General features: G+C 35.0%; 3 protein-coding genes across 4 annotated transcripts in view; 2 read left to right on the top strand and 1 right to left on the bottom strand.

Annotated features, from left to right (window-relative positions):
• The window catches only part of LOC134530905 (U6 small nuclear RNA (adenine-(43)-N(6))-methyltransferase), a 31,895-nt gene extending 26,690 nt beyond the window's left edge, over positions 1–5,205 (bottom strand). The window contains exons 1-2 of one of the 2 annotated variants that reach the window (XM_063366205.1): positions 5,092–5,205; positions 1,854–1,973 (exon numbers count right to left, since the gene is read on the bottom strand). In XM_063366205.1, coding sequence (XP_063222275.1) covers positions 1,854–1,955 — 102 coding nt within the window. In that variant the 5' untranslated portion in view covers positions 1,956–1,973; positions 5,092–5,205. Of the gene's footprint in view, positions 1–1,853; positions 1,974–5,038 lie in introns of both variants that reach the window. The other variant, XM_063366204.1, reaches the window with a different exon arrangement.
• A 388-nt stretch (positions 5,206–5,593) lies between these two features.
• LOC134530901 (lissencephaly-1 homolog) overlaps positions 5,594–25,601 on the top strand; it is a 95,651-nt gene continuing 75,643 nt past the window's right edge. Inside the window, exon 1 of the mRNA XM_063366196.1 lies at positions 5,594–5,739. The gene's annotated coding sequence lies outside the window, so the exon portion shown is untranslated. The remainder of the gene's footprint in view (positions 5,740–25,601) is intronic.
• On the top strand, positions 18,553–21,779 carry LOC134530900 (uncharacterized). The gene is made up of 2 exons (XM_063366195.1): positions 18,553–19,265; positions 19,624–21,779. Exon 2 carries the CDS (start codon positions 19,635–19,637, stop codon positions 21,666–21,668), a length of 2,034 nt encoding a protein of 677 aa, XP_063222265.1. The 5' UTR covers positions 18,553–19,265; positions 19,624–19,634; the 3' UTR covers positions 21,669–21,779.

The raw sequence follows: 25,601 nt of genomic DNA, 5'->3' as shown, positions 1-25,601 counted from the left end.
TATTACAGGGGGTGGAGGGGATGGTATATATACCCCACATCCTCCCCCCTCTTGTCCAAGCCTAATAGAGATGAAGCTGAATATTTTTTTTAATAATGTAATGTTCCTATTTGTTTTTAGTAAGCACATAAAAAGAGCTTACATTGTTTTTAAATATTTCAAGATTAGGATACTTGTTTTATTATAATAAATTTTGTGTTATGCTTAGGCATTTATAATTTATTTGGTTAGTTATTGCATTGCTAATATTTTTAAAGCTTTAATTTGGTCAGTTGAAATTAATATGTACATTAATTATGTTCCTACATTTTATATTACTGCAATTCTGGTTTTCAATACTTCAACTGTAATAAGTTTTTAGAGCATAATACAATTTTTTGGAAAAAATTAAATACAGGGGTGCGACACCCTGGCGCCAGCCCAAAAGACAGAAATATTCTTTGAGTTCTTAAGAACTTGTGATCTGTAAAATACAGGATTTTGGTGCCTGGCTGCACAACTTTGAAATCATAAGAGCTGAATGTTCACTGGCAACCAATCATGATGAATTACACCCTTCTGTAAAATTTCACTCCAGAAACCCGTGGAACAGTTGTTGCATTTGTTAACCTAAAGGAGCTGATTTTGAAAGGTAGTGAGTGAAATATTTCTCAGAAGGGTATGGTTTATTACCATATAAAATAATGTTTGTTGTGATTGGTCGGTTGACCCACAGGGCTGCCTCCACCTGTTTCACCTTTGTACGGAAAGATAGCTGCGGCATCCAACCAGTTGTTGCTCGATCATTGAACCAGTAATGTCATCTGAAGCTAACAAATAAAATCACGAGGTGAAAAATTCAACAACTTTTTGGTCAGGGCAGAGACTCTAATTATAAATTACAACCCAAGTGTTGGCATACACCCAAGGCAATGATAATTCCCCACAAGGTAAACCTGACTCAAAGTTTTTACACGCAGTTAAAAGTTTAACTAGGCGATTTCATCGACATTTCTGTCATTTATTTTGTAATTGGACAATGAAGTTAGTAAAAATGCTATAATAAATGTTTTATTACTTAATGAACTAAAAATTTCAACTTATAGCTCATTCTAAATTTTAGAGAATCAACTAACCTCAAAACTCAAATGTTATTTTTTTATTGCTGTGTTCAGTTTTCCCTTAAATGTTTGATGACTTTTAATATCAGGTTGCCTTGCCGGGCCAATCATAACATGTGAAAACTCACTTTCTTTCAAAATTTTCTATACTGGGTGGGACTTCACTTAATGAAAAATATTGGATCTAGTGGTTATTGTGAATTGAATTGTACTATAACCGTTGATGTCCTTTTTCATTTCATTCAGTTTAAAACTATGATTCTGCACTTTTCACGTTGGAACTGTAACCATTATTGTAACACAATTAGCAGTTACCTCTACCATGCAAGAGCACCATGTGTTCACAGCACACAATGTATTTGTTTCATTTGTCTCAGGCAGAACCCTTGATAGAGACACAGGACATGTCTCAGCCATATGGAATATTCTACATTTTGCAGAGAGCTAAGTGCAGATTGTACTGCACTATGTTGTTTTATGTATGCAAGCACAAATACTACTTTAACTTTAAGTTCCAATATTTCTCTCAATATATTTTTCACAACAGTGATAAAGTTCACTAAAATATGTTCAACAAATGTATTATTAAATAAAAGTAAATTTAGTTTTCAAAGCCCAGTCAGCTTGGAATCAAAATCGTTCAGTGTTAAACTAAGCCTCGGGGAAATTAGGTGTGTGGCTCTACAAAACAAAACTGATTATCGTTTTTACTCTTAAGTACACTATCAAATTAGGACAATGTATTTCCTTCACCTGGATAACAAACTTCCTGAATCGGGGATACTTGATCGCCATGTCCTTGAAGCTCGGGGGAGAGCGGTACGGGCTGCGAGGGTGCACCTGCTTGTGGCTCATGGCTCGGTCGACGTCCAACTGAAACACAAGTGCTACTCACTGGAAGTAGGTACTGTAAACCTAGCATGCACATTGATTTTAAATTAGATACAAGAATAGTTTTTTAATAACCACAACATAACACATGCAACATTAGGGACCTACTTCATGTGCTGCAGTGTCAGAGCAGAAGAGTTACAAGACGTTGACTCAACACAGATCTATTCACCTTACTTCAGTTAAAATGGAAATATAATTGATTTGGGTAAAGTGGCGTAAGTTTAATTATGTGGCAAGTGTCATCAGGCCTTCTCTTAATTTCATATTATTTGTTTTTAATTTTTTATATCTAAATTTTGAAAATAAAACTTTTTTTCAGTATTATGTTTTTAATCCTTTTTAATGTCCTACCTATATCATTTCTTTTTCATTTCACTTCTTTACACATTTCTAAGACAAACCTATGAATTTTTTTTAATTATCTTATATTGTGCACAAAAAATATTAAAATACCTTTTTAATTAAGATAAAATATTCATTTTTTTTTTGTTTAACTGAATTTTTCATACTTTATTTTACTTACTCCAAATACTCTACCATACAATGCATTAGTGAATTATAGGCTTTGATTACATTTGCAGCAAATGCTGGAGCAAATGTAATCAGCAAAAATAACTAATATTTTTTTTATAAAAAATAATATGTTTAGTAGAACAAAATAATTTACTAACAATTAGATACGTAGTAATACTATTAAAATATCTAAACAGTTTCTCTTTGGGTCTGATATTAAAATTTAAAGTGTATATATCATTTGTATGATTATAATTACCCCACTTTATCCTACATATATTTTATTGAAGACTGGATTGCACATTGCCTGACCTGTTACTCAAAGAATGTGACTTAAGTTTCCATGACACTCAGTGGCTATATTATTGATTAAAAACATATTGAAATATTAAAGACTTGTAGCACAGGCTGGTATCACTGCAGGAAACATTTGAGGTGGCTTGAAGCCCTTTTCTAGCAAATTATCGGAACATAGAGCCATCATGAATGAAAGCTATGTTGATTCATGCCACTTCGAGGTAGAAGAGACTGAGCAACTAGTGGGCTGACTATGACAGTACTGGCTACTTCACAGTTGTTATTACTTTCATAGCATTACACCTGACCATTATACTTATGGCACTACAGCTAGAACTCTGTATTTGAGAATGGACTGTAACCCACCGTTTCATTTGCTACATGAATAAGAGTTTTTAGGATTTTATGGCAATGTGTGTGTGTGTGTGTGTGTGAATTATATATATGAATATGACTACACATGTACCTTACACTTCTTTTAATATTTAAATACGGAGGACACCAAGGTGAGGATGCAGTGTACTGAAGAAGGCTTAAACTGCCATGGTGCGCCCCATGCTGGAGTATTCTGCGGCAGTGTGGGAGCCATACACAGCGGTGCTCCAGAGAGAACTCGATGGAGTGCCAAGGAGAGCAGCTACGTGGGTGACACGCAAGTGGAGGAGAAGAGGAAATAATGTTTTTTTAGAATGGAAATAAAATAAAATCGGAAAACATGGTTTTCACACACTACACACATCCCTTAACTTACTCTGGAGGGAAGGTATTGTAATTCCTACTAGTTTGTGAAAAAATAAAATTTTTATATCTTACATTACACTACCTGTGCATTTATGCTGCCACCGCTATTTATTGTTTACCTGCAAAAAATATGAATATTTTCCATATACATGAAAGAAATTGCGAAATAAAAAAAAACTATGATTGTAGGTTGAAAAAAAAAACCTTTTTATTCAACTTATCATAATACATTATCATATGACGTAAATATATATATATATATTTTTTAGTACAGGATCTTCCAACGTACTGAACTAAAACAGCAAGCATAGCGTATTTTTAATTCTCCATAGTTGGCCACAGTTGTGCTAAACAAAAGGATACACATCGCAGGTAAACAATAAATTGTGGCGGCAGTGTGAAAACAAGGTATTGTAATATAAGCTCTAACCTGTTATTTTTCACGAACCAGTAGGAATTAAGAAACCATTCCTTCAGATTTAATTTAGGGATGTGAGTAGTGTATGAAAACCATGAGTTTCTTTTTTTTTTCTTTCCATTCTAAAAAGCCCCTCTATCAGAGTATTACCAATCGAAGGCAGGCAGAGGAGTTAGTGAAGATATACCAGATGCTAAGAGGGTGGGAGGTGGGGAAAGATATAGAGGGAAACCTAGAAGCCAGAAGGAGCAACTCAAGATAGGTATTTAGAAAGAGAAGGAAAACAGACATGGAAAGATAGGAAATAGGTTACGTACAGGAGGGTATTGAAGGGTGGAGAGACCCTATGTTGAAGATCCAAAGGGAGTGGAGATGAACAGAAAGGACACTCGTTCCTGGTGAGGACAGGGCAGGAGTGGAATGGACTGGAGGAAAAGGTTTTGGGGTGGGAGGTGAGAGGTGTACAGGACCTACGGAGACAGCTTAAAAGGACGTGAGAGTGAAGTGGGGCGAGGACTCCTTGCCACCAAGTGGAGACCAATTGCTAGCTGATATAAAATTTAAAAAAATTAAAAGGCATCACTGGGGTGTACAATCAGGAAATGGAATAGCTTCAATGAGTGTATAATGGCAAGAAATGTGGTGCACTTCAGGCAAGTTAAAAAAAAAGCATGGTCTGCTTGTCACCGGGCTTGTGCCCAACAGCAGCAAGATTCAATCAATCAATGACTAAAAAATAAAGACTAGATGTTTCACCCATTGTTGTTGCAGGTTAATCGGGTAAACTACGTTACATAGAAACATTTTAAATAAATTGTGTCAGGGCTTTAATTTAAAAAAAAAATTACAATACCGATTATATATTTCTGCAATGGAAGGATTTATATTGAGAATGTAACCAAATATTTGTTATCTACTTTTGTGGTGGAAAAAGGAAAAGAGGGATTAACTTTTTAGTGTTTTTTTTTTATTCTTGAAGCGTAAATAAATCTCTCCATAGGATAATATTTTACGAACTCTTATAGACATTTAATTATGCGGGACAAAAACAATTTTAAAAACCCTATTTGCTAACCTTTTCCCAACAGCAAATATTCTTAATGTCTAAAACATTCTACAATCACTAACCAAATGTATGTAATTGAAGAGACAGTTTCTAAACAAACTTAATAAACTGATTCATTAACACACACATGGATTACACTTAACATAATAATAACAATAACAAAACAAATTCAAATTGCAAAACATTACATAGAGTACAGCGTTGCACAGCCTGCACATCATGTTTGTAGGCAACTTTAGTAGTTTACAAACATATGAAACATAATTATTAACCAGATATTATTATTGCAGATTTTTATATTGTAATAAACCCACTTTTAAAATTAAATAAAATTAAAATATATACTGCAATACGCAATATATACTGCAATTATTTTTGTAAAAATAAAATTTTTAAAAAAATATGAAAACAAATTTTTGCTACTTATTTTGAAAATTTTTTATTGAATATCCACTGTTTGTATAAAAAAAAAACAATATTTTCTCACAAAATTACAAATCTTGGCATAGTGGGGAAAAAAACGTAATATCGCTCTATATGTACAACGATTTTGTTCGATCGTAGAAGCTGGTTTTCAACTGTTTAAATGTTTGGGGTTGACGGTTCTAGGTTGAGCAAGTTGCGTATTGTGATTGTCAAGAAGGTAACGAATGGGAAGTGTTTGTGATTGATTTGTGTTTGACAGTTTTTAACGACGTCTTCGGTCGTTGGTAAGTTAAAAGACTTTTTATGTATTAATTGTTATGCCTTAAGAATTTGAATTGTTGACAAAATTGTTAAAACAGTATCGTCCGTGTTGTTTCTCAAAATGGCCGTGAAGTCTTGGGTAAAATATATGAATTGCACGGTAGTGTTGAAGTTAAAAACATATGATAGCTATTGATGTGTGATTAATATCTGATAACTGCTAAGGTAATTTAGGATCAAGGTTTTCTTTAATGTACTTGTATAATTACAGTTTGTGTTTTATTTTTTATTTTTATTTTTAATATGTAGCTACTATAAATGGTTTAATATATATTGTTGAATTTAAAATGACATTTAATATATTATTGATTTCCTGTTAATATTTTATAACTATGTTCAACACATACATACAGTTCTTTGGTGGTGTTTTTGGCAGGTGTTTGAGACATAACACTTTAGCTATGTTCGATTTCACCTCCTTGTGCTGAGATCCCTTACATAGCTTTGTACCCATGAAAACTCAATCTAAGCTGTAAAGCTGGAATCACAATGCCCCGATGGGTCCGACACGACAACCCGACAACGACAGAATTTAAGCAGCGACCAATGAGAAACAAGGCTGTAGTGACGTCAGCCCGACGAAAACGCAGTTCCGATAGCCCGACAAAAGTAGAATATATTTCTATTCTGCGTCGTGTCTGGGTGTGTGCGACGCATGCCACGAAAGAAATGTGAACTGAATAAAATTAAATTTCGCTCAAATGGCCCTACTGTGGTACATTGTAGTCAAACAGAGAAAAATGAAATTTTACTTGTTTGTAAACTTTGCATCAGGTGGTTCAGGTCTGGTGTATTGTATTATTGTAAAGAAAGAAATGGAAAGTTTTAGCGAATAAGAGTTAATTTATAAAGTACAGAGATATCCAGAGCTCTATGACATTCGTGGAAAGGACTTTTAAAATCAACCAAAAAAAAAATAAGGCGTGGACAGAAAATTGCCAACCAATTTTTTGATGAAGATGTGAATGGTATGTCCAAAGCAAATGTAAAACCAGCTAACTAAATTATTTCGCTCCATTTTACGAAGTGAAGTTAATTTATATTTCTGTATTAATAATGAGGTATTGGAAGTAGTAAAATAAAGAGTTCGTTTTTGAAAATACACCTGTGAAAAAAAAGTAATCCAAATAAATGCCTTGTTTTTCATTGTTTCAAGATATTTATGATAGTATTTTATGGATAGCTGTTACTAGTAGGTAATAATGTTTCCCTTTAAAAGCATCATTCTGCAAAACTAAATGGTGGCATCTTAGAGATTCCTACCTTAGAGAAAAGAGAGCAGCGAAAACAAAAAGTGGGCAACCTTATTTCGTATCGCAGACGACTAAATGTTTTTTTGCACTTCAACTGTCAATAATAAATAAAATAGCCTACTTTGTTTTTAGCGTATTCTATAATGCATTTTAGTTGAAGTAATTAGCTTGGCACGATTTGCCGAAGGCCAAATTGAAAATTGTCGGGTTATTTTTGCCGTGGTATTGTGACCCTACGCTTTTAAATCTGTCGTGCTGAGATGCTGCAGGACAGTTTGTCGGGCCTGTCGTGTCGGACCCGTCGGGGCATTGTGATTCCAGCTTTATGCCATGCACACCTTTCAGCCAAGGGCATGAACGATATTAGTTTTGATCTGACAACCCTACCACGTTGGCCCTCTAAAAAACTGTTGGGAGTAGTTGAAATGAAAGGGCTCAAGATGAAATAGACAGGCACACCCAACAGTGAATTGGAACACAGTTTACATTAAGGCTGCATCTGAATTCAGGTACATATGGTAGATATCTAGGAGAGGGTGCATCTGGAAAAAAAAATTAGGCCCAATTCAAGAATAAAAGCATATTATACTAATATAAATGTGGAACTGAATATTTTTACTTCCTAATTAATTTTGTGGTAAATATGTAGTGTAGTGTTATTTGCGGGGGGAAAAATGTTAAAAATCCGAAAATACTTTTATTACCTATATGCTCTTTCTCTTTTCATTTAATCCGGCGGAGATAAGAAATTCCAAATACTTCAGGAGATATCACCATTTTTATTTTGCAATACAAGACCTGTGCTATCATTCGACCGTCACAATTTTTTTATTTTGCAGTGTGTGCATGAATGCTTAATTAATTAAAATGGTCAATTAGGTCAGGTCAGTTACATTATAAATACTTTCAAAATAAGCCGACATTAAAAATAAAATGAATTAATTTTTATGGTTGTTTAGTTTTAAAGTATTTATAATGTAACTGACCTGACCTAACAAACCGGGACAAAGGATGAACAGTAGGAACTCACGTAAATTTTTTTTTTACTTATTACTTGCGCAACATATCCAAATAACAAATAAAACATTAAAATTTGAAATGTTAAAAACTCACCTAAGTTAGAGGCGGGTAAACAATGGTGAACGTCGCAAAATAAAAAATTTTCATACTCATAAACAAGAAACAATTTTGAAAGCCGCGTGAATGCACAGGTAATGTGATGAAAATTAAAAAATTCAATATCTCCTAAAGTATTTGGAATTTCTTATCTCTGCCGGGTTCAATGAAAAAAGGAAGTTAAAGTGCATTTAATAAAAGTATTTTCGGAATTTTTAAATTTTTTTTTAACAAATATCGCCCCACTATGACATAAAAAATTTGACATCTCCTAAAGTATTTGGAATTTCTTATCTCCGCCGGGTTTAATGATAAGAGGAAGTGAAAGAACATATAATACAAGTATTTTCGGATTGGTAAATTTTTTTTTCCGCAAATACAGCTACTCTACATATTTACCTATTTTGTAATTTAGCCTTTTATCAGTTGATCATGTTAGCTACATTTAAAATTTTACAAATTTGTGTGAACAGTCAGCATGATCATTTATATGTTGATCCTGTGGTAAGGTTAGTGCACCGGTAGTCGTCATGCTAAGAAAAATTTTACAAAAAAAAAATTGCCTACCTAACGTTAGTGTAATACAGCTAGTTATGTGTTTGACATTAACCTCAAACTTTCTTAAACAATAATATTAAACCCTTTTAGATAAAAACCAATTATTATAGAAGATCTCTAATTAAAAAAAAGTGTTATTTTGTGCCAGTCGTCAGCATGCCAATTTTCGTCTTTCCCAGTGCTCGCCATATCTTTGTGCCAGTAGTCGTCATTCGTGGTATCAGCACTTATGGATAGCAATCATGGATTCGTAATTATAATTACAAACCATTTTAGTTCTAAATTTTATTTCAAAGAATTATTCAAACTTTTGAAGTTAATTTTACGAATTTTTTTATCTTATAGTAATATAAAATATGTAAACAATTAAAATTATAAAACAATCAACTTACCTATATATTGATACCGTCACAATAAATAAAGCTGCAACAAAGATACATTGTGGCAACTCTTGCATAGGTCATTGTCAAATATAAACATGCCAATATTAATAAAACTAATATATAACACATGTGAAACACTAGAAAAATGGTGAGAAAAACATTAAACACACCAAACGTTTTTACGATAAATAAACATTCATGATAACTGATAATTTATGCTTTTATTTATTAAAAAATTCACAACGGGTAGTAAATAACATTTAAACAATTATCTATTCTGCTTAAAAAAAACAATTATGCGTGGAAATTAATTCAAAATAGTTACTCTTTTACAATAAGTAACCATAAGTTTTCTGAACTTTAATTTTCATTAACATCAACATGTCCATTAAAACTGTATTTGACCCTGGCACCTTGCTGGCTCATAAATGGACATACATAAGAAACATTGTTTTCTTTCGCCACAAACACCTTTGTACCATCATCCTGAGCTCGCATGCCCATTACTTTAACTTCTTCCCCTTCAGTGTCTTGGACAATGCAGACAAATCTGTATTTTGTAGCGCCCCTTTTTCCACCCATAAATGTCACAAGTACAAACGATCCATGTCGCAAATTTTCATCAGTCACCTCTTCCAACTCCACACTATCTTCATACTGCTCAACCCATTCATCTGAAGATTCCACAGTAATAAATTCTTCCTCCGATGATGTTGATGAAACTGAAGAATTTTCATCCACCTTCCTCTTTTTGGCTTTCTGTTTTTCTTTCTCCAGCCTCTTACTCAATCTTTCTGCTGCTCCTTTTTGCTTCTGCAAGTCCATTTTGGTCTTCTCTTTCTTGGAAAAATAATCTTGCCAGGCACTCGAACTAGCAACAGAGGGAATTTTCTCTTTCGGTGCACGTTTCTTTAACTTGGGCTTCTGAAAAAGCCAAAACAATGCTCGCTTGAAAGGAAAGGGAATAGACTTTTCTGTGGGCACAGCAGAAAGACCTTTCGATGTTGATGGAATAGGATCAGGATCAAATGATGAAACATTGCCCTCAATGACTGTGCCCACTTCATCAACAATTGTAGGAGTAGATGATTTTTCAGGGATTATTTCTTGAATTTATAAGGTGTGTGGTTCCTCATATTGGGCAGTAGAGCTGATTTCGACCTTATCACAAAATTTCACATGTCTCCAATATTCAAACATTATCATGTCCTTTACATCTCCCTGCCATACATTTCCAGATTCCTTGAAAAGCTGCAATTTCTCTTTCCCAAGAAATTTTTCCAAATGCTCAACAATCTCAGAACTAAAAACATTACTCTCTGGAGTCTTGGGTGTAGATAAGAGAACTGTTGGTGTGCATGGGATACTGGAGGGTCTAGAAATTAACTTTTCCTCATCCACTTCTGAAGGATTCCATGGGAAAATTCCACCTTTCTTAAATGAATGCTGTAAAATTTCTGGAGTTGCAGCTTTCTCAATCACAGTTTCCAGCAGTTTGGCAAAGTCTTTCTTCTTTAGTGTGGGGTCTTCCTTGTTCGCCACACGCTGCGGTTGCCACTCATAAACTGCCTTTTTCCATCCACTTTTAAGTGGCTTAAAAACTCCTACATCCATTGGTTGCAGTATGTGGGTGGAATTAGGTAATGATGCCACTAAAACTATCCTATGTTCATTGCAAAATGTGCAGCTGTTCAGTGTGATGTGTGATGAATGGCCATCGATGAACAGTAATGCTGGTAAATTTATCTCCTTCTTCACCAACCATGGGTAAAATATGTTCGTCAAAAATTCGTAAAAAACTTCACTGGTCATCCAACCATTTGGTGACTTGCTCACTCCCCACTCAGAAGGTATTCCTGCCACAATATCTTGTGGCAGTCTTTCATATTTCAAGCAGTGGTGGGCAAAGTTCACCAGCTGCATTCCCAGTGAATAATACTGTAACACATTCCTTTTCATCAGAATTGACTTGTTGAAAAATGTTTCTGTCTCCTTTTTTGGCCAGTACTTTGTTCCCCTTAGGGTTGAGGAAAAATGCTGACTCGTCTCCATTAAAAACTCTTCTTGGATCAGAGAGAACATCTTTCATTTTGTTTTCCTCCAAATATTTAAACACTTCCTCAAACCATGCTGAAATCTGTTTCTGCGAGACAGCAGCCCGATTAGAAGTCAAGTTCTGGGCAGTTCTCAGTGTTAAGGCTGGGTTCCTTTTAAGAAAAGACGCGCACCATTTCCTACCTGGTCGCCTATCTTTAAAAGGAAAAGGCCTCTTCAACTCTTGTGAGCTGCTGCACACTATTCTGCAAATCCTCCATGGTAATTGGGAATCCTGCTTTACAGAGAGAAAGGGCCCAATCAACTAGCATGCTCTCTTCCTCCTTCTTGAGCCAAGACTCGGGTCCCATTTTTCGTCCAATAGGTGTCTTCCCTTTTACTTTGTCGGAAAGAGTGTTCCTTGGAACACCATGTCTTTCCGAAGCTTGTTTTATGGACATCCCGTCCTTCACAGCCTGCAAAGTCTCTTCCATCTGGCGGGGCTCATATTTCAATATGCCTCCTCGTAGCATGGCACTGCAACACCGATTTTTTAGTGTTAATTTACAGATTTCATATGAACCAAAAAAAATGCTTAGGCTTAAATACCATATTTAAATTATATTATATAACATCGGGGAGGCAAAATTAACTGACGAGGGTAAGTTTTGAAGCAGTCATAATTATGATAATTGAATGCTTTATAACAATAATATATGTAAAATTTAATGTTCTAGTATTTGTCATTGTTCTGTACCAGTAGTCGTCACCTTTGACGACTACTGGTCCTGATGACTTGTTGGAAGTTTTACAAGCACAGTAAACTTAACATAATGTAATATACATTTTAGCAGTTGCTGATATTCAATTTTAAAAATCGTTAACTGTATCTGGCAAAACAGAATTCCAGAAAATTAAACAAACAAATCTACTTTCACATTTAACTTTTTTTTTTTTTTTCATTAAACAATAAGATTACAACTAAGATAAATAATTTTGGTTTATATTTTGAGAATGTTCAACTGTCCATTTAACTTCTTCCATATTTGATTCATCTTTCTCTGGCCTTTCCAATGTTTGAGCCACAAAACCAGTTATTAATATACTTGCATGCTGCATTTAATTTGGTTATTCAGAGAATGTTAATAGTGTGAATTTTTGTGATATTGGCAGGGTGTCAAGCATCAGGGATATCAGGGACTTAAGTATTCTTGAAAAATCAGTGAAATATAGGTTGTCAGAAAATTGAAATAATTTATTATTTGTTGTTTTATTATTTGTTGTATCACTATAATTATACTTCTACAATAACAAGTAACTGTCTCTTATTATCAATGCTTTATTCTTTATTATCACTTCCTACATCGTTACATGTTATCCACTCTCTCTCGTCTACATTATATCACTGCTGCCAACACTCACTCTTTTAAAGTCCCAAGTCTTTATCATACATCTCCCCCTTTTCCCCCTCATTAAGGAGATACACTAACTATATCTAAGCACATTATCAACAAGTTACCTAGCTTCCCTTACACCTACATATTCAGCTTTAGCGGTGGTATAACTTGCCTGCCTGTTCTCGTCCTATACCCTTCAGAGGGGCAGTTTACTTTTTCCACCTTCCCTTTGTCTTGAGTCCTTGCGTTACCAACCCTCTCCGTCTCAACATTAATTTTTTCTGAGGGTTTGGTTACTGACCCCGTGCTAAGCTCCTTGCTGTCCTCTAGTTTGTGTAGGTATCCTGCACACTTGCTAGCCTCCTTGCCCGCTGTTTCGAGTTCTGTTGTTGTAAAACCTTTGAAGCTTTTCAAGAATGTGTCATTCCTCCTGTATTCTCTGTGCGTTTCCTCATCCCTCACAAGATATGATCTGGGTGTTGTGTGTTTCCCCACGACAACTGCTTTGTTCCAATACCGTGTTTTCAAATCCCTTAACAAGACAGAGTCACCCTTGCGAAACTCCTTTTCCCGTCCTGCCGTTAGGTCATACCTACGTTTGGTTTCCGTTCTGACCTGTTGCAACGCTGCCCTCACATCATGTACTTTCGGTAACAAGAGCTCTCGTTTGATAGGAAGCTGTGTTCTTAGCTGGCGACTCATCAGTACCTGCGATGGAGACACTCCAACATCCGCTAAAGGAGTTGCCCTATAATTAAGTAAGAACATTTGAAGAGGCTGTTTGGTATACTCCGCCTTTTTAAGCATTTTCTTTACTATGCCTACAGCCTTCTCAGCTAGACCGTGCCCTTTCGGATAGTAAGGACTGGATGTTACTAGTTTGAAACCCCATTGTTTGGCAAAAGTTTTCATCTCAAAACTATCAAACGGCATGTTGTCAGTTACTACTCTTTCCGGGATTCCTAGCCTGCTTAAAAATAACTGAAAATGACTCTATAACTGAACTACTGGTCTTGTCTTGCAACCGTTCAACCTCTAACCACCGCGACAAGTAATCTACCACTACCAAATATGACTTTCCTGCATGTTCAGCTATATCTGCTGAGACTACCTGAAACGGGTAATCAGGAACCGATTGGTCAAGCAATGGTGATTTGACAGTTTTGTTACTAAACCGTTGACAGACATAACACGACAAAACTAAGTCTACAATTTGAGAGGTAATACCAGGCCAATAAAAATGTGAACGGACTTTTTGAATAGCTTTCTTACAGCCCTCATGTGTTTCGTGTAGCGCTTGTAATGCCTGTCTTCGAAGACTACTTGGCACAATCAGCCTATCATTTAAGTACAACAGCCCCTTTTCAGCAGTTATCTCAGCCCTCATATTATAATAGTGGCCCAGATCTCCCCCGACCTTCTTGATATTAGGCCACCCATTTTTAACATAAGACAGGACTTTACTTAACACAACATCCTTTTTTGTCTGATCTACATAATGCTCATATTTGTCCTCTGTGAAAACAATTTCATGCATACCTACTACATGCACAACATCTTTCAAGGACTCATCATCTTTCTTTGATTTCAGTGGATAGTTTCTGGACAACAGATCAGCTACATGCATCTTTGCCCCTTGTAGATAACGAACCTCTAAACTATACATTAGCAATTTTAACCTCAACCTCTTAAGCCTAGTGTTCTTGATTTGCACCATGCGCTTTCTCATCAGTGATACCAAAGTCAGATGATCAGTGTAAACAACTACCCTTCTTCCGTAAATATGATTATGAAACTTTTCACAAGAATAACATATGGCTAACAGCTCTTTCTCCACCTGAGCGTAACCTTGCTCTGTTTCTGTCATGGACCTTGATGCAAAATGTACCGGCCTATTATCCTGTATTAGGCAGCTACCTATCCCACTTTGACTAGCATCACACTGTATGACTATCTCTTTACTAGAATCAAAGCCAGCCAAAGTGGGAGCTGCACTGACCCTTTGTTTAACATTGTCAAATGCAGTTTGCTGTCTGTCTGTCCACTCCCACACCACATCTTTCTTTAACAACTCTCTCAATGGTGCTACTACCTCAGAAAACATTGGCACAAAGTCCCTAAGATAATTCATGAACCCCATTAGCTGCTGCAGCTCTTTCTTATTACGAGGTGCATGTAAGGCCTGTACCGCTGCAACTTTGTCAGGGTCTGGGTGAACTCCCTCTTTGCTAACAACAAACCCCAAATATTTGACTTGATTTACACAATACTGAAACTTATCATAATTAAACTTAATATTGTATTTAACAGCTCTGCTCATCACTTTCTCTAGAACTTGATCATGTTCAACTTTAGTTTCTCCACTAATTAAAATATCATCAAAATACACAAACACTCCCTCTATATCTCCAAAGTACTTAGTATTCAGTTTCTGACACACCTCTGGCGCACTGGCTAACCCAAAGGGCAGTCTCTTGAACCTGTAGCACCCAAATGGTGTATTGAATGTACATAGCTTACTTGACTCCTCATCCAGCAACACTTGATAAAATCCATCTTTTAAGTCCAGCACTGAAAACCATTTTTTTCCAGTTAAACTCGATTTTACTACTTCAATTGTGGGGATAGAGCAATACTCTCGTAAAACATACTTATTCAGTTCTTGAGGATCTAAGCACAGTCTTAACGAGCCATTCGGTTTCTCCACTACTACCAACGTATGAACCCAATCCATTGCTTCTGTGCAAGGTTGAATAATGTTCTTATTCACCAGATGATCTAAGGTATCCCGTAACTTGCCCTTGATGGAAAGTGGAACTCTCCTGCTTGCATTTGCTACTGGCACTGCATTGTCCTTTAGATTTAACTTGTACACATCTCGGAAGCACCCTACTCCTTTAAAAACTTGTTTATATTTCTGAACAATGCTGTTTTTTCCATCCCCCTCTGCAATTGCCACCTTGAGTGACTCCACTCTCTGAATAAGGCCTAATTCCACACAGGTGTTTAAGCCTAATATTGGGCATGCCCCTTCATCCTAAACAACCATAAACTCAGCTACTGTCACTCTTTTATCAGTCTCACAGTCCACCACAATCTTGCCCAGAGGCTTTACCTGAAACCCTCCAAAAGCTTGTAACCTCACTTTAGTTTTAACTAGCTGTATCTCGCTCCCAAGCTCTTTGTATACTCTGTACGGTAGAATATTAGTGACTGCACCTGAATCCAACTTAAACTTTATACTAACACTCCCGACAGTCACTTCTTTAAACCATTCCTTATCACTGCTCCCCTTTAACCGACTGACTGATAACACCTCTAGTGGATCTGAGTCACTACCACTACTCACTTCGCCATATCCTACCGTGAACATTTTACTGCTCTTCTGAGATTCTCCGTGCTTGCCATTCCTACTAGGACCACTTGCTTGATTCTTGCTCGCTACTGCAAAATGGTTAAAACCCATACACTTATTACATCTTTTTCCAAACGCTGGACAGTTCCTCACCTCATGTTTTTTTAAGCACCTCGTACATTCTGTATACTGTTTATCTCGTCTCTCCCCTGATTGATTGCGAAATCTACTCCGACACTGACTTGTTTGTCGCGACCTAACCTCCAAAACATCTTGTGTTGTCTGGCCTTCTGTTAGAGCTTTGGCACTAATCTCTGCAACCTCCACCGACTTGCAGTAATTCACCATTTTCTCTAACGTCATATCACCACGGAGTAATTTTTCTTGTGTTACAGAGGACGCTATTCCCAACACTATTTGTGCTTTAAGTAACTTTTGCTCTTGATCTCCAAATTCACACGGCTCACTTAATAACTTCAGGTCCGTGTAAAACGTATCGAAAGTCTCGCCACTTACTTGCTTGCGACTAAAAAATTTGTAAATATTCATAGCTTCATTCTTTCGTGGAACACAATGGCTGCCCATTAGCTTTAAAATTCCTTCAACTGTTTCTTCTTCGTTTTCTTGCTCACGTCGCAGTGAACTATACACCTTTAACGCTTCAGACCCCATAAGATTCTTGAGCCTTGCTACCTGTACTTTAATTGGCTTTGTGTCCGTTTCAGTCGCTAAAAAGTACACTTCTACCTCTTGTTGAAACAACTTGTAATTACGCGCCACATCGCCATTGAGGCTCAGTGGGCTCGGCTTATTGAACTCCATGTTACCGTTGTTATTCTTCAGTTCTTCTCGATCCTGCCGACTGCGCCATGTTTTATTATTTGTTGTATCACTATAATTATACTTCTACAATAACAAGTAACTGTCTCTTATTATCAATGCTTTATTCTTTATTATCACTTCCTACATCGTTACATGTTATCCACTCTCTCTCGTCTACATTATATCACTGCTGCCAACACTCACTCTTTTAAAGTCCCAAGTCTTTATCATACAGGTGCCGTGCATATTATATTTGGGGTTTTCTTTGTTATGTTGTAATGGTGGTGCCAATAGTTTTTTAACAGTTGTATTTAGTCGCATGTGCGGTTGAACTTGGTCTGTGGTAGTGATGGTGTAAATGCTTTGTGTGCTTTTTGAAACAGTGTAAATATTTGTGTCATTTCATTGAACCATCTGTAAGGCAAGGTTATGTCATTGGTAGGAAATAACATGATTCTTAAGGAGAGCCTCTTTTCTGAAAGAAGGGGGGAAAAATTCTAAAATTAACTGGTTTCTTAAATATGACACTCATGTTTTGTATTATTTCTTTAGAAAGCAACCACTATAAATTTTTGTGTTTTCCTGTCATTCAGGAGACCGTCTTTATGATAATGACCACAAAATGCTTTATTTCACTTCCTGATACGTGATATAAAAATTATTAAAGTAAATTTTCGGAATGATTGTGAATGTACAATATAATTTTACTACAGTTTCAGGTCAAATTTTTATTAATTATGGGTATTTTATGGGTCTTAGTAACACTTAAATAAAGTAAAAATGGTGTAAATTAACAAAAATTTGGGATGGGTGGACAGGTTTCTAGGAGACTATAAAGCTCTAGCTTGATGTATTTAACTTAAATTTTCATTTGTTCTAAGAGAAAAAGCATTTTAAATTGTTGTGATACTGGTTTGAAAATTTTATGGTGGTTAAATAGGTTCTATCCAGGAATAGGAAGAGAAAGGAACGGAAGTTACATTAAGAAGCCGTCTGCCACCAAACACAGCAAAGCTTCACAAAAAACACAATTTAATAACTGCCTAAGATATCTGGTGGTGTTTTGTTTCCAAATAGCATTTAAGAAATGTCATTGCCTGAATGGTAGTCCCACTCTCTCATTCGATTAAAACACTATCAGAGTCCAAACTTATGTTTTATTTTTAAGATTACTCACTGTAATGACATGTTGATACTGTATTTTAATTTTTATGGTATATATACTAAAAGATGATAAAAATGTTACTCCATGTAGACCCCAGCTGTAGCAGTTCTATAGTTAAGTTACCATGTGACATACATACATTGCAGATGTTCACAGCTCTCAGCATTTTTCCAGAAGTACAGTATTTCACTCTTTCTTTTTATTACAGTAAATAAACAAACTTCTGAAGTAGCTTTTGAAAGAGTGGTTATTCTTTAAGTATTTTGCCATTTTTGGGTTTCAGGTATGTTATTTTCTGTAATGTTTATTCTCTTTGTTTTTTTTATTTATACCATATGAGTTGTGTGTTATTTTTATGTTTTTGTAATTTTGTTTTTGGCCTGTACCACCCCTTGTAAGTCCGTACTGTTGAACACACACCCGAAGTGAATTAGCTATAAAGAATAAAAAATTAATAGGTGATTCAAAAAATATTCAGGAATCATATGGTGGTTTTGTCAGGATATACCTTTTCCCAGCCAAGGAACTAACTGCCTTGGAAGTGGAGGCGTGCCTGGAGATTGCATGTTGCATCGTGATGTCTGTTCGGAGAACTTGGTCGGGGGGGGGGGGGGCTTATCCCAGTTTATATCACTTTGGGAAAAGGGGGGGGGGGGGAAGTGTGGCGTGCTGAGGAACCCACCTAGCCATGCCAGCTATTCAAGGTGGCAGGAAGTATTGATCCTGCATTCCTCACATTCCAGTCTGTGGAATGTATGATTCACCCTCCCTGCCTCTCCACTTGTACTTTCCTTCCGCTCTCCCTAGGCCCTACAGCTGCTGTGCCCTTGCTTAGGTATGCACCAGGAGTGTTGGAGGGAAGAAAGGAGTAGTTGTTTCACCTAGAAATTGCTAGTGTTTTGTGGAAGGAATTTTTTTTATTTTTAGTTGTAAAATAAAGTTCTTGCAGATATAATTGTGGCAAAGTAATTGAAGTCTTGAAGCACATGCTATAATGACCAGGGTATAGTGCCACACTATGGGATGGTTACTGAAAATTAATAATTTTGTAACTGCACATATTGAGAACATTTATGTTATTTTAGGTACAGTCATGTAGGGCAACTTTGTGCCAGTGGGTGTAACTTTGCTCCACTAGCTTCTTTTGTTTTAAAAGACAGTTAACAATATCTCTTTATTCTGTGGAGAGAAATTTTTTTTTGTAAACATTTCTGAAATTTCACTTTTCCTGTCAAGTTGGCAGTAGTGCAGACAAGTCCTCTCATCTATATTAAGATATGTTTGAATTCAACTGTGATTTTTAGTTGATTTTGACTGTTGTTTTAAAGTTGTCAGTGTTTTTAGGGTGATGGTCAAGGAGACACCTCTTAAAAAGCACCATCTGTTTCACAGTTAACACTTTAATGGTAAGTAAATAAAGTGGAATAACAAATAATGAAAAAATTACTAATAATACAAATGCATGCTTACCTTCAATTCAGAACATTTCAGGGCAACTTTGCCCCGGCTCAAAGTTACACACAATTTGTGTTTCTGAGATGTTTTGTAGGCCTATGTGACTGTGTAATTTACCAAATATTATATTGTAAACCTAATATTTTGATACAAACCAAAATCTTTTCACAGCCTATTTTAATGTTTAAATATTGTAAAAAAGATACTGTATTTACGGTACAAAGAATGCTAATTTAGGCCTAAGTGATTGAAACTGTAAATGCGGTGATTTCAAAATATTACTTATTGTACTGTATTATTTGTTTACAGAAGACTGTACAATGTCTGAGCTGAGGAAAAAGAAGTTACCTGGTACCAGGCCATATAAATCATATACTGATGCTGTTCTACAGCAGGTATTAGAGGATATCAAAGCAGGTAAAATTGGTCATCGCCAAGCAGAAAGAGAGTATGGTATACCAAGGAACACAATTCGCAACAAGTTAAAGCGATGCCACGAAAAAGCAATAGGCAGGCCTCAGGCGTTTACCGAGATAGAAGAGCAGAGTTTTGTAAACCATGTTATAACATGCAGTGAATTTGGAATGCCTTTATCAATGTGTGATGTGCGCTTTATCGTAAAAGGTTACTTAGATTCAACAAACACTAAAGTGCCTCAGTTTAAAAACAATTTACCAGGCGTGGATTGGGGTAGACTGTTTCTAAAGCGTCACAAAGCTGAGTTAGGTCAAAGGTTCGCAAGTAATATCTCAAGATCCCGGGCTCAAGTCAGTGAAGACATGGTAAAACATTTCTTTGTGCATTTAGAAAAAGAAATTGAGGGTGTACTACCTTGTAACATTTATAACTATGACGAGACAGGTTTCCATGATGTGCCTAGTAAGAAAAAACTTCTTTTTCGACGAGGGTCGCGCCACCCTGAACTGATTTTGAATAGCACAAAGTCTTGTTTTACCACAATGTTTTGTGGAAATGCCTTAGGAGAATTTCTTCCTCCTTATGTTATCCTGAAAGGGAAACAGAAATGGAGTGACTGGCTGAAGGGTGCTCCACCAGGCACTAGGTTAAATGTAACACTTCATGGGTGGATTGATCAGGATGTCTTCGACGATTGGTTTGAGAACCACTTCCTTCCTTTTGCTTTGAAACATCCAGGCAAGAAAGTGTTAATCGGAGACAACATGTCAGCACACTTGACTTTGAAAACCTTAAAGTTATGTACTGAAAACAATATATCTTTCGTCATGCTTATTCCCAATTCCACTCATTTACTCCAACCTCTAGATGTGGCATATTTTTCGTCGCTAAAGTCTAATTGGAGGAAAATCCTGTATGATTGGAGACAAACCAGAGAAGGAAAACGTTGTGTTGCCCTTCCAAAATCACTTTTTTGTCAGCTTCTAAAGTTTACACTAGATATGGGTGAACCAACTGCATCAAGTAACCTAGTGAAAGGGTTTTTAACAACTGGTATCCATCCCATAGATAAAGATAAGGTTATCCAAAAATTGCCGCAATATGCTAAAGAAGCATTGCAGATAACTGACAATGTAGGTGAATGTTTCAAATCATTCATATCAGAAGTGCGTTCTTCTGATCTGGATAAGGTTCAACGATCAAGAAAGTTTAAACTACCTATTGAACCTGGCAGGAGTGTATCAGTAGAAGAAGTAGAAACTTTCTATGACAAAAAAATTCTGTGTGCGCGCTCAGGACCAAAAACTAGAGGTGGTGTTCGGAAGTTTCCAGGACGATGTAAGGTTATCAAACCAAATAGGCCTAGGGAAGGCGAGCACATTCCATGTACTAGTACTTCAGAAAGTCGGGACGTAGTTGACGTTTGTGTGTCATCAACAATACATGCTGGCCCTACTATGTTACTTGAAGATTGTACCAGTGAACATGCTAGCCCTACTGTGTTGATGGAAGATAGTACCTGTGAACATGCTAGCCCTACTGTGTTGATGGAAGATAGTACCTGTGAATATGCTAGCCCTACTGTATTGATTGAAGATTGTACCAGTGACACTATAATCACAACCAGTACTGTAGTCATTAATCGCACAGATGGTTATAAGGTTAATGACTATGTAATTGTAGTGTATGATGGCCATACTTTTCCTGGTACAGTAACATGTATAGCTGAAGAAGAAAATGAACTTTTGTACAAAGTCAAATGCATGGCTACATCTGGTGGATACTGGCGCTGGCCAGATCATCCAGATGAAATTTTTTACAGAGCTTGTGATGTTATTTGTAAGATACCTCCTTGTAACATTGAACCTGTCAGTGGCCGAGGACATTTTAAAATTAATGAACCTCTCCTATTGTCAAAAGTGGTTTTAAAAATATGAAAAGCTGTTCCAACATGTTGCATGTACTGTACAGTATGCAATAACCAATTAAGTCATGTCAGATGTTATAAAATAGCAGACTTTGACAAATAGAGATATTGTAACACATTATGTGTGATGGTTTTATTTTAACATCTTCATTTAACCCTACAAAATTTATTTCTATTAATAAACAGATCTAGAAAATACATTTTCACTTTTTGTATCATCACTGTTGAACGAAAATTATGGTAAAACTTGACAAAATACTTGATATTTGGCACAAATGGTAAGCTATATGTGTAGATTAATATCTACTTTGTGGAGCAAAGTTATACTCTCCAGCAATAGCCACCTTTTTCATGTTAAATAAAAGCAAAATAAAAATATGGTGCAAAGTTACACCACTGACTTGGTTAACTTTGCTCCACCAGAAAAATCAACATTTTAAATATTTATATTCATCTAACACATGATACGTTTCCAAAAATTGGTTCCTTTCCAATATATGGACTAAATGATTACACAGATTTAGCCCACTTTTTTATTTCACAATCTTGGGACAATCAAAATCCTGTTAAGTGGACCAAAGTTAGGCCACTTGACTGTATGTTTGGAGAAGTCAGGGATAGTTGTTCGGTGAATGGGTTAGGCCTTGATTGCCTTGGACCTAGTGTTTTGCCTCTGTGTGCAACTTACTAGCCAATATGTGAATCACCCAACATTGTGGGTGTTTTAGCAATCTGTGTGCAGCAGTATAGTTTAGGCCAGTGGGAAGAATCAATACATTTTTACAGATTGGTTACCTTTTGTATTTTTTTTAAGTTTTGGATTTACTTTTTACAGCAAAATTAATTTTTAACAATAGCATTTCAAATCTTGTACAGTTATATGTCCAATAAAGTTGCCATTTTTGTTCATAATAGGTGGCAGACCTACAAAGTGGGTTTTTATGTCTGGTTATAGCATTATGTATACAATTTAAATCTTAATGTTTGCTTAGTTATTAGCTTGACATTATTTATTCATCCATTTGATACTCTTAACATTTATTAGACTTGTCCAAAATTAATAATAAAACAAATTTGAGACCTGTTTACTAAATACCTGCACTTTCACTTAAGCTAATTTAATTTATTTAGGGTATTGGTCTCAACCTACAGTCGGTGAACCACTTCTGTCCCATCATGTGATTTTTTTTTTCTGTCCGAAGAACAATTTTTCAGCTAGTATTATTTTTGTGTACTATCTTCACAAGTACTAGGCAAATATAGTCTAAGAAAGATTTCTGTTAGCACTTTTATGACTCCCCACTGTCTATTGGGAAAATTTTACTAACTTTTGCAAGAAATCTCACCTGAGTTTGTATTGTTTCATTAGACAAAAGAGAAAAATTAAAAAAATTAATGCATTCTATTTGTGCACTGTTTTTGTCTTCCTTAACTTCAATTGTTATGACAGTCAAAATTTAACAGTTTTATTTATTATTTTCAAATATTATATGGTACCACAATTACTTAGTTTCAGAGACATATCTTATAAATTTTAAAAATGTTGGTTGACAGACTTAAGTACATCTGTACTAATAATAAAACTGTCAAGGTAAAAAGTCTGTACATTGAATGAAATTATGAAGAGGAATATTATTTGAAATGGTTATTTACATTGTTTATAACTCAAAAATATCATTTTTAAAAATTTTGTCTGTTTGTTCCAGCATCAATTGAAAACTACTTGATGGATTTTGGTAATTTTTTTTTCATCTGTAAGGTCTTTGGCTAACGTAAAAATTAGGTTATATATAACTACTAAGAGGATGAAAATGGGGTTAATAGGGTTTTAAGATAATTAATTATATCTGTGAATCTAATCAAGCGTTAGAAAAATTTTTGCAAAATTTAAACCCAAACGGATGAAAATGTTGTCAATTGGGTTTTAAGATAATTATATCTCCAAACATAATCATAAGAAAGGCTATTTGGTACCAATAATAAATATATGAACACTACCGACCACAATTCTACTGTTTTATGAAATTCAACCCCTAAATGAGGTAAAAGGGTGAAGTATGGTTTTTTAAAAAAAATTAACACTTCAGATTCTGTTAGAATAAGAGGTTAGAAACTAAGAAAGAACAACTGGTAATGTAGAATTACAAAAAAAATTTTATTATTTAGCAAAACTATTTAAGGGGCTAAGGCTAAATGTGGGTTTATTTTCATAAGTTATTATTTTCACCCTTTGCAAGAATCAGACAGTAAAGGGTCCAAAAGGGGTAGGTTTGGTTTTAAGAAAAAATGCTTTCTTCCAAACTTACAAAGAGTTATGAATTTAATTTTTCCATTTTCTGGAATTCAACATTTAAGATGGTGAAAAGGGTTTTTTGTTTTATCGTATAAAGAGTATATATCCATAGCAAATAATGCTGGCTGTAAAGAACTAAGCATAATAACTAAAATAATTACATAGGGTGTTTTTACCATTTTTCAAAATTTGACCCCAGTTGTGCAGTTTTAATATTAATATGTATGTGTGTGTGTATATGTGTGTGTGTGTATATATATAAGAATGTAAATTAAGTTTGAGGTAAGAAACTGAGCAAGAAATTATATTATTCATAACATATTTTTACCTTTACCATTTTTTTCTATATTCGACTGCATAAGATGTAAAAACTGTCGGTTCGGTTTTATTAGAAAAGTTATATCTGTGATGCTAATCAAGCAGGATTTAAGTAATGCAGTATGATTTATAAACATACATAATATATCAATTTTTTTACTAACTCCTGAACTGGTTTTAAAATTAATAAATTTTTTCTTCTTATCAATTCAAACATCTCGAAATTGTAAAAGAGTTAAATATTATTAAAATAAATTAAGTAACGGAATCCACTAAATCAGTCTTGGCAAAATAAATTTAATTTCAATATAAATGTAAGTTTACTATATATATTTTTAATTTCACGTCTGCAGTTAAAAAAAAACAGGATGAGTTTGATTTAATTTGGTTAACGGATATTACAATATTTACTAAATCATTATTAAATACTTAAATAGTTTTGTTATGAATTCAATAATTTATACACCTGAAAATTTTTTGTATATATTTCTATAGAAAAAAATGTGATTAATGGTGAAATAACAGCAATACCCTGAAATTGCACGACCAAAGCCACAGGTTATTAGCTAGTTATAACATAAAACATGTTTGACTTAAATGTAAGATATAGGATTGAAGTTACTTTTGTAATCTCGCAAAATAACAAGCAGTCATTGTAATGATCATTTGATATCATGTATATAATACAGAGTGGCCTTCAGCACTCTTGAGGAAAAAATTGGTCCTTGATTGATAAAAGGTTGTATACCACTGATTTAGGGGTGTAGCTAGGAGCTAATGATTCTTATGGTTTATGTTGTTGTTACACTTAATTTAACTTTTTTTTCATTTGCTTACCAAGAGTTCATTGGCCACACTATTTTATTAAAAGTTTTTTTCAAAAAGTTAACCACTTTTAATTTCTGTGATATGTTTGTGTTGTATGTTGTTAAAGTCATTTTATCCATTTTTTAATCCAAGTAGGACAACAAATTCCATATACTACTAATAATTTGTTGCTTGGTCATTGGTCTGTGACCTTAAGTGACCCAAAGTGCCTGTTTATCTGCAGTTAAATTTTCCTTTAGATATGAGGTACCAGTAATTGAAATTATATTACAGATTCATTTATGAAGGGAAAACTGTAGTGAACCTACAAATAATAATTACTGTAGATACAGATTTTTTTTACATCATAGTGGCTCACAAATGTTCTCAGTACATTTACTTTTAAAAAAATATTTGGTATTCACATTTATTTTACCTACAACTTAATGCTTGCAGTTATTACATAAAAGTTCACATTGTATTTTTAAAGTCTACTTACTTTTACTACTTTGTACTTGTCCATGC

The sequence above is a fragment of the Bacillus rossius genome, chromosome 3, assembly GCF_032445375.1.
Source record: "Bacillus rossius redtenbacheri isolate Brsri chromosome 3, Brsri_v3, whole genome shotgun sequence".
Taxonomy (NCBI): Eukaryota; Metazoa; Arthropoda; class Insecta; order Phasmatodea; family Bacillidae; genus Bacillus; species Bacillus rossius.
Note: the sequence above shows the minus strand (reverse complement) of the source record. Positions and strands in the feature narration are given on the sequence as shown.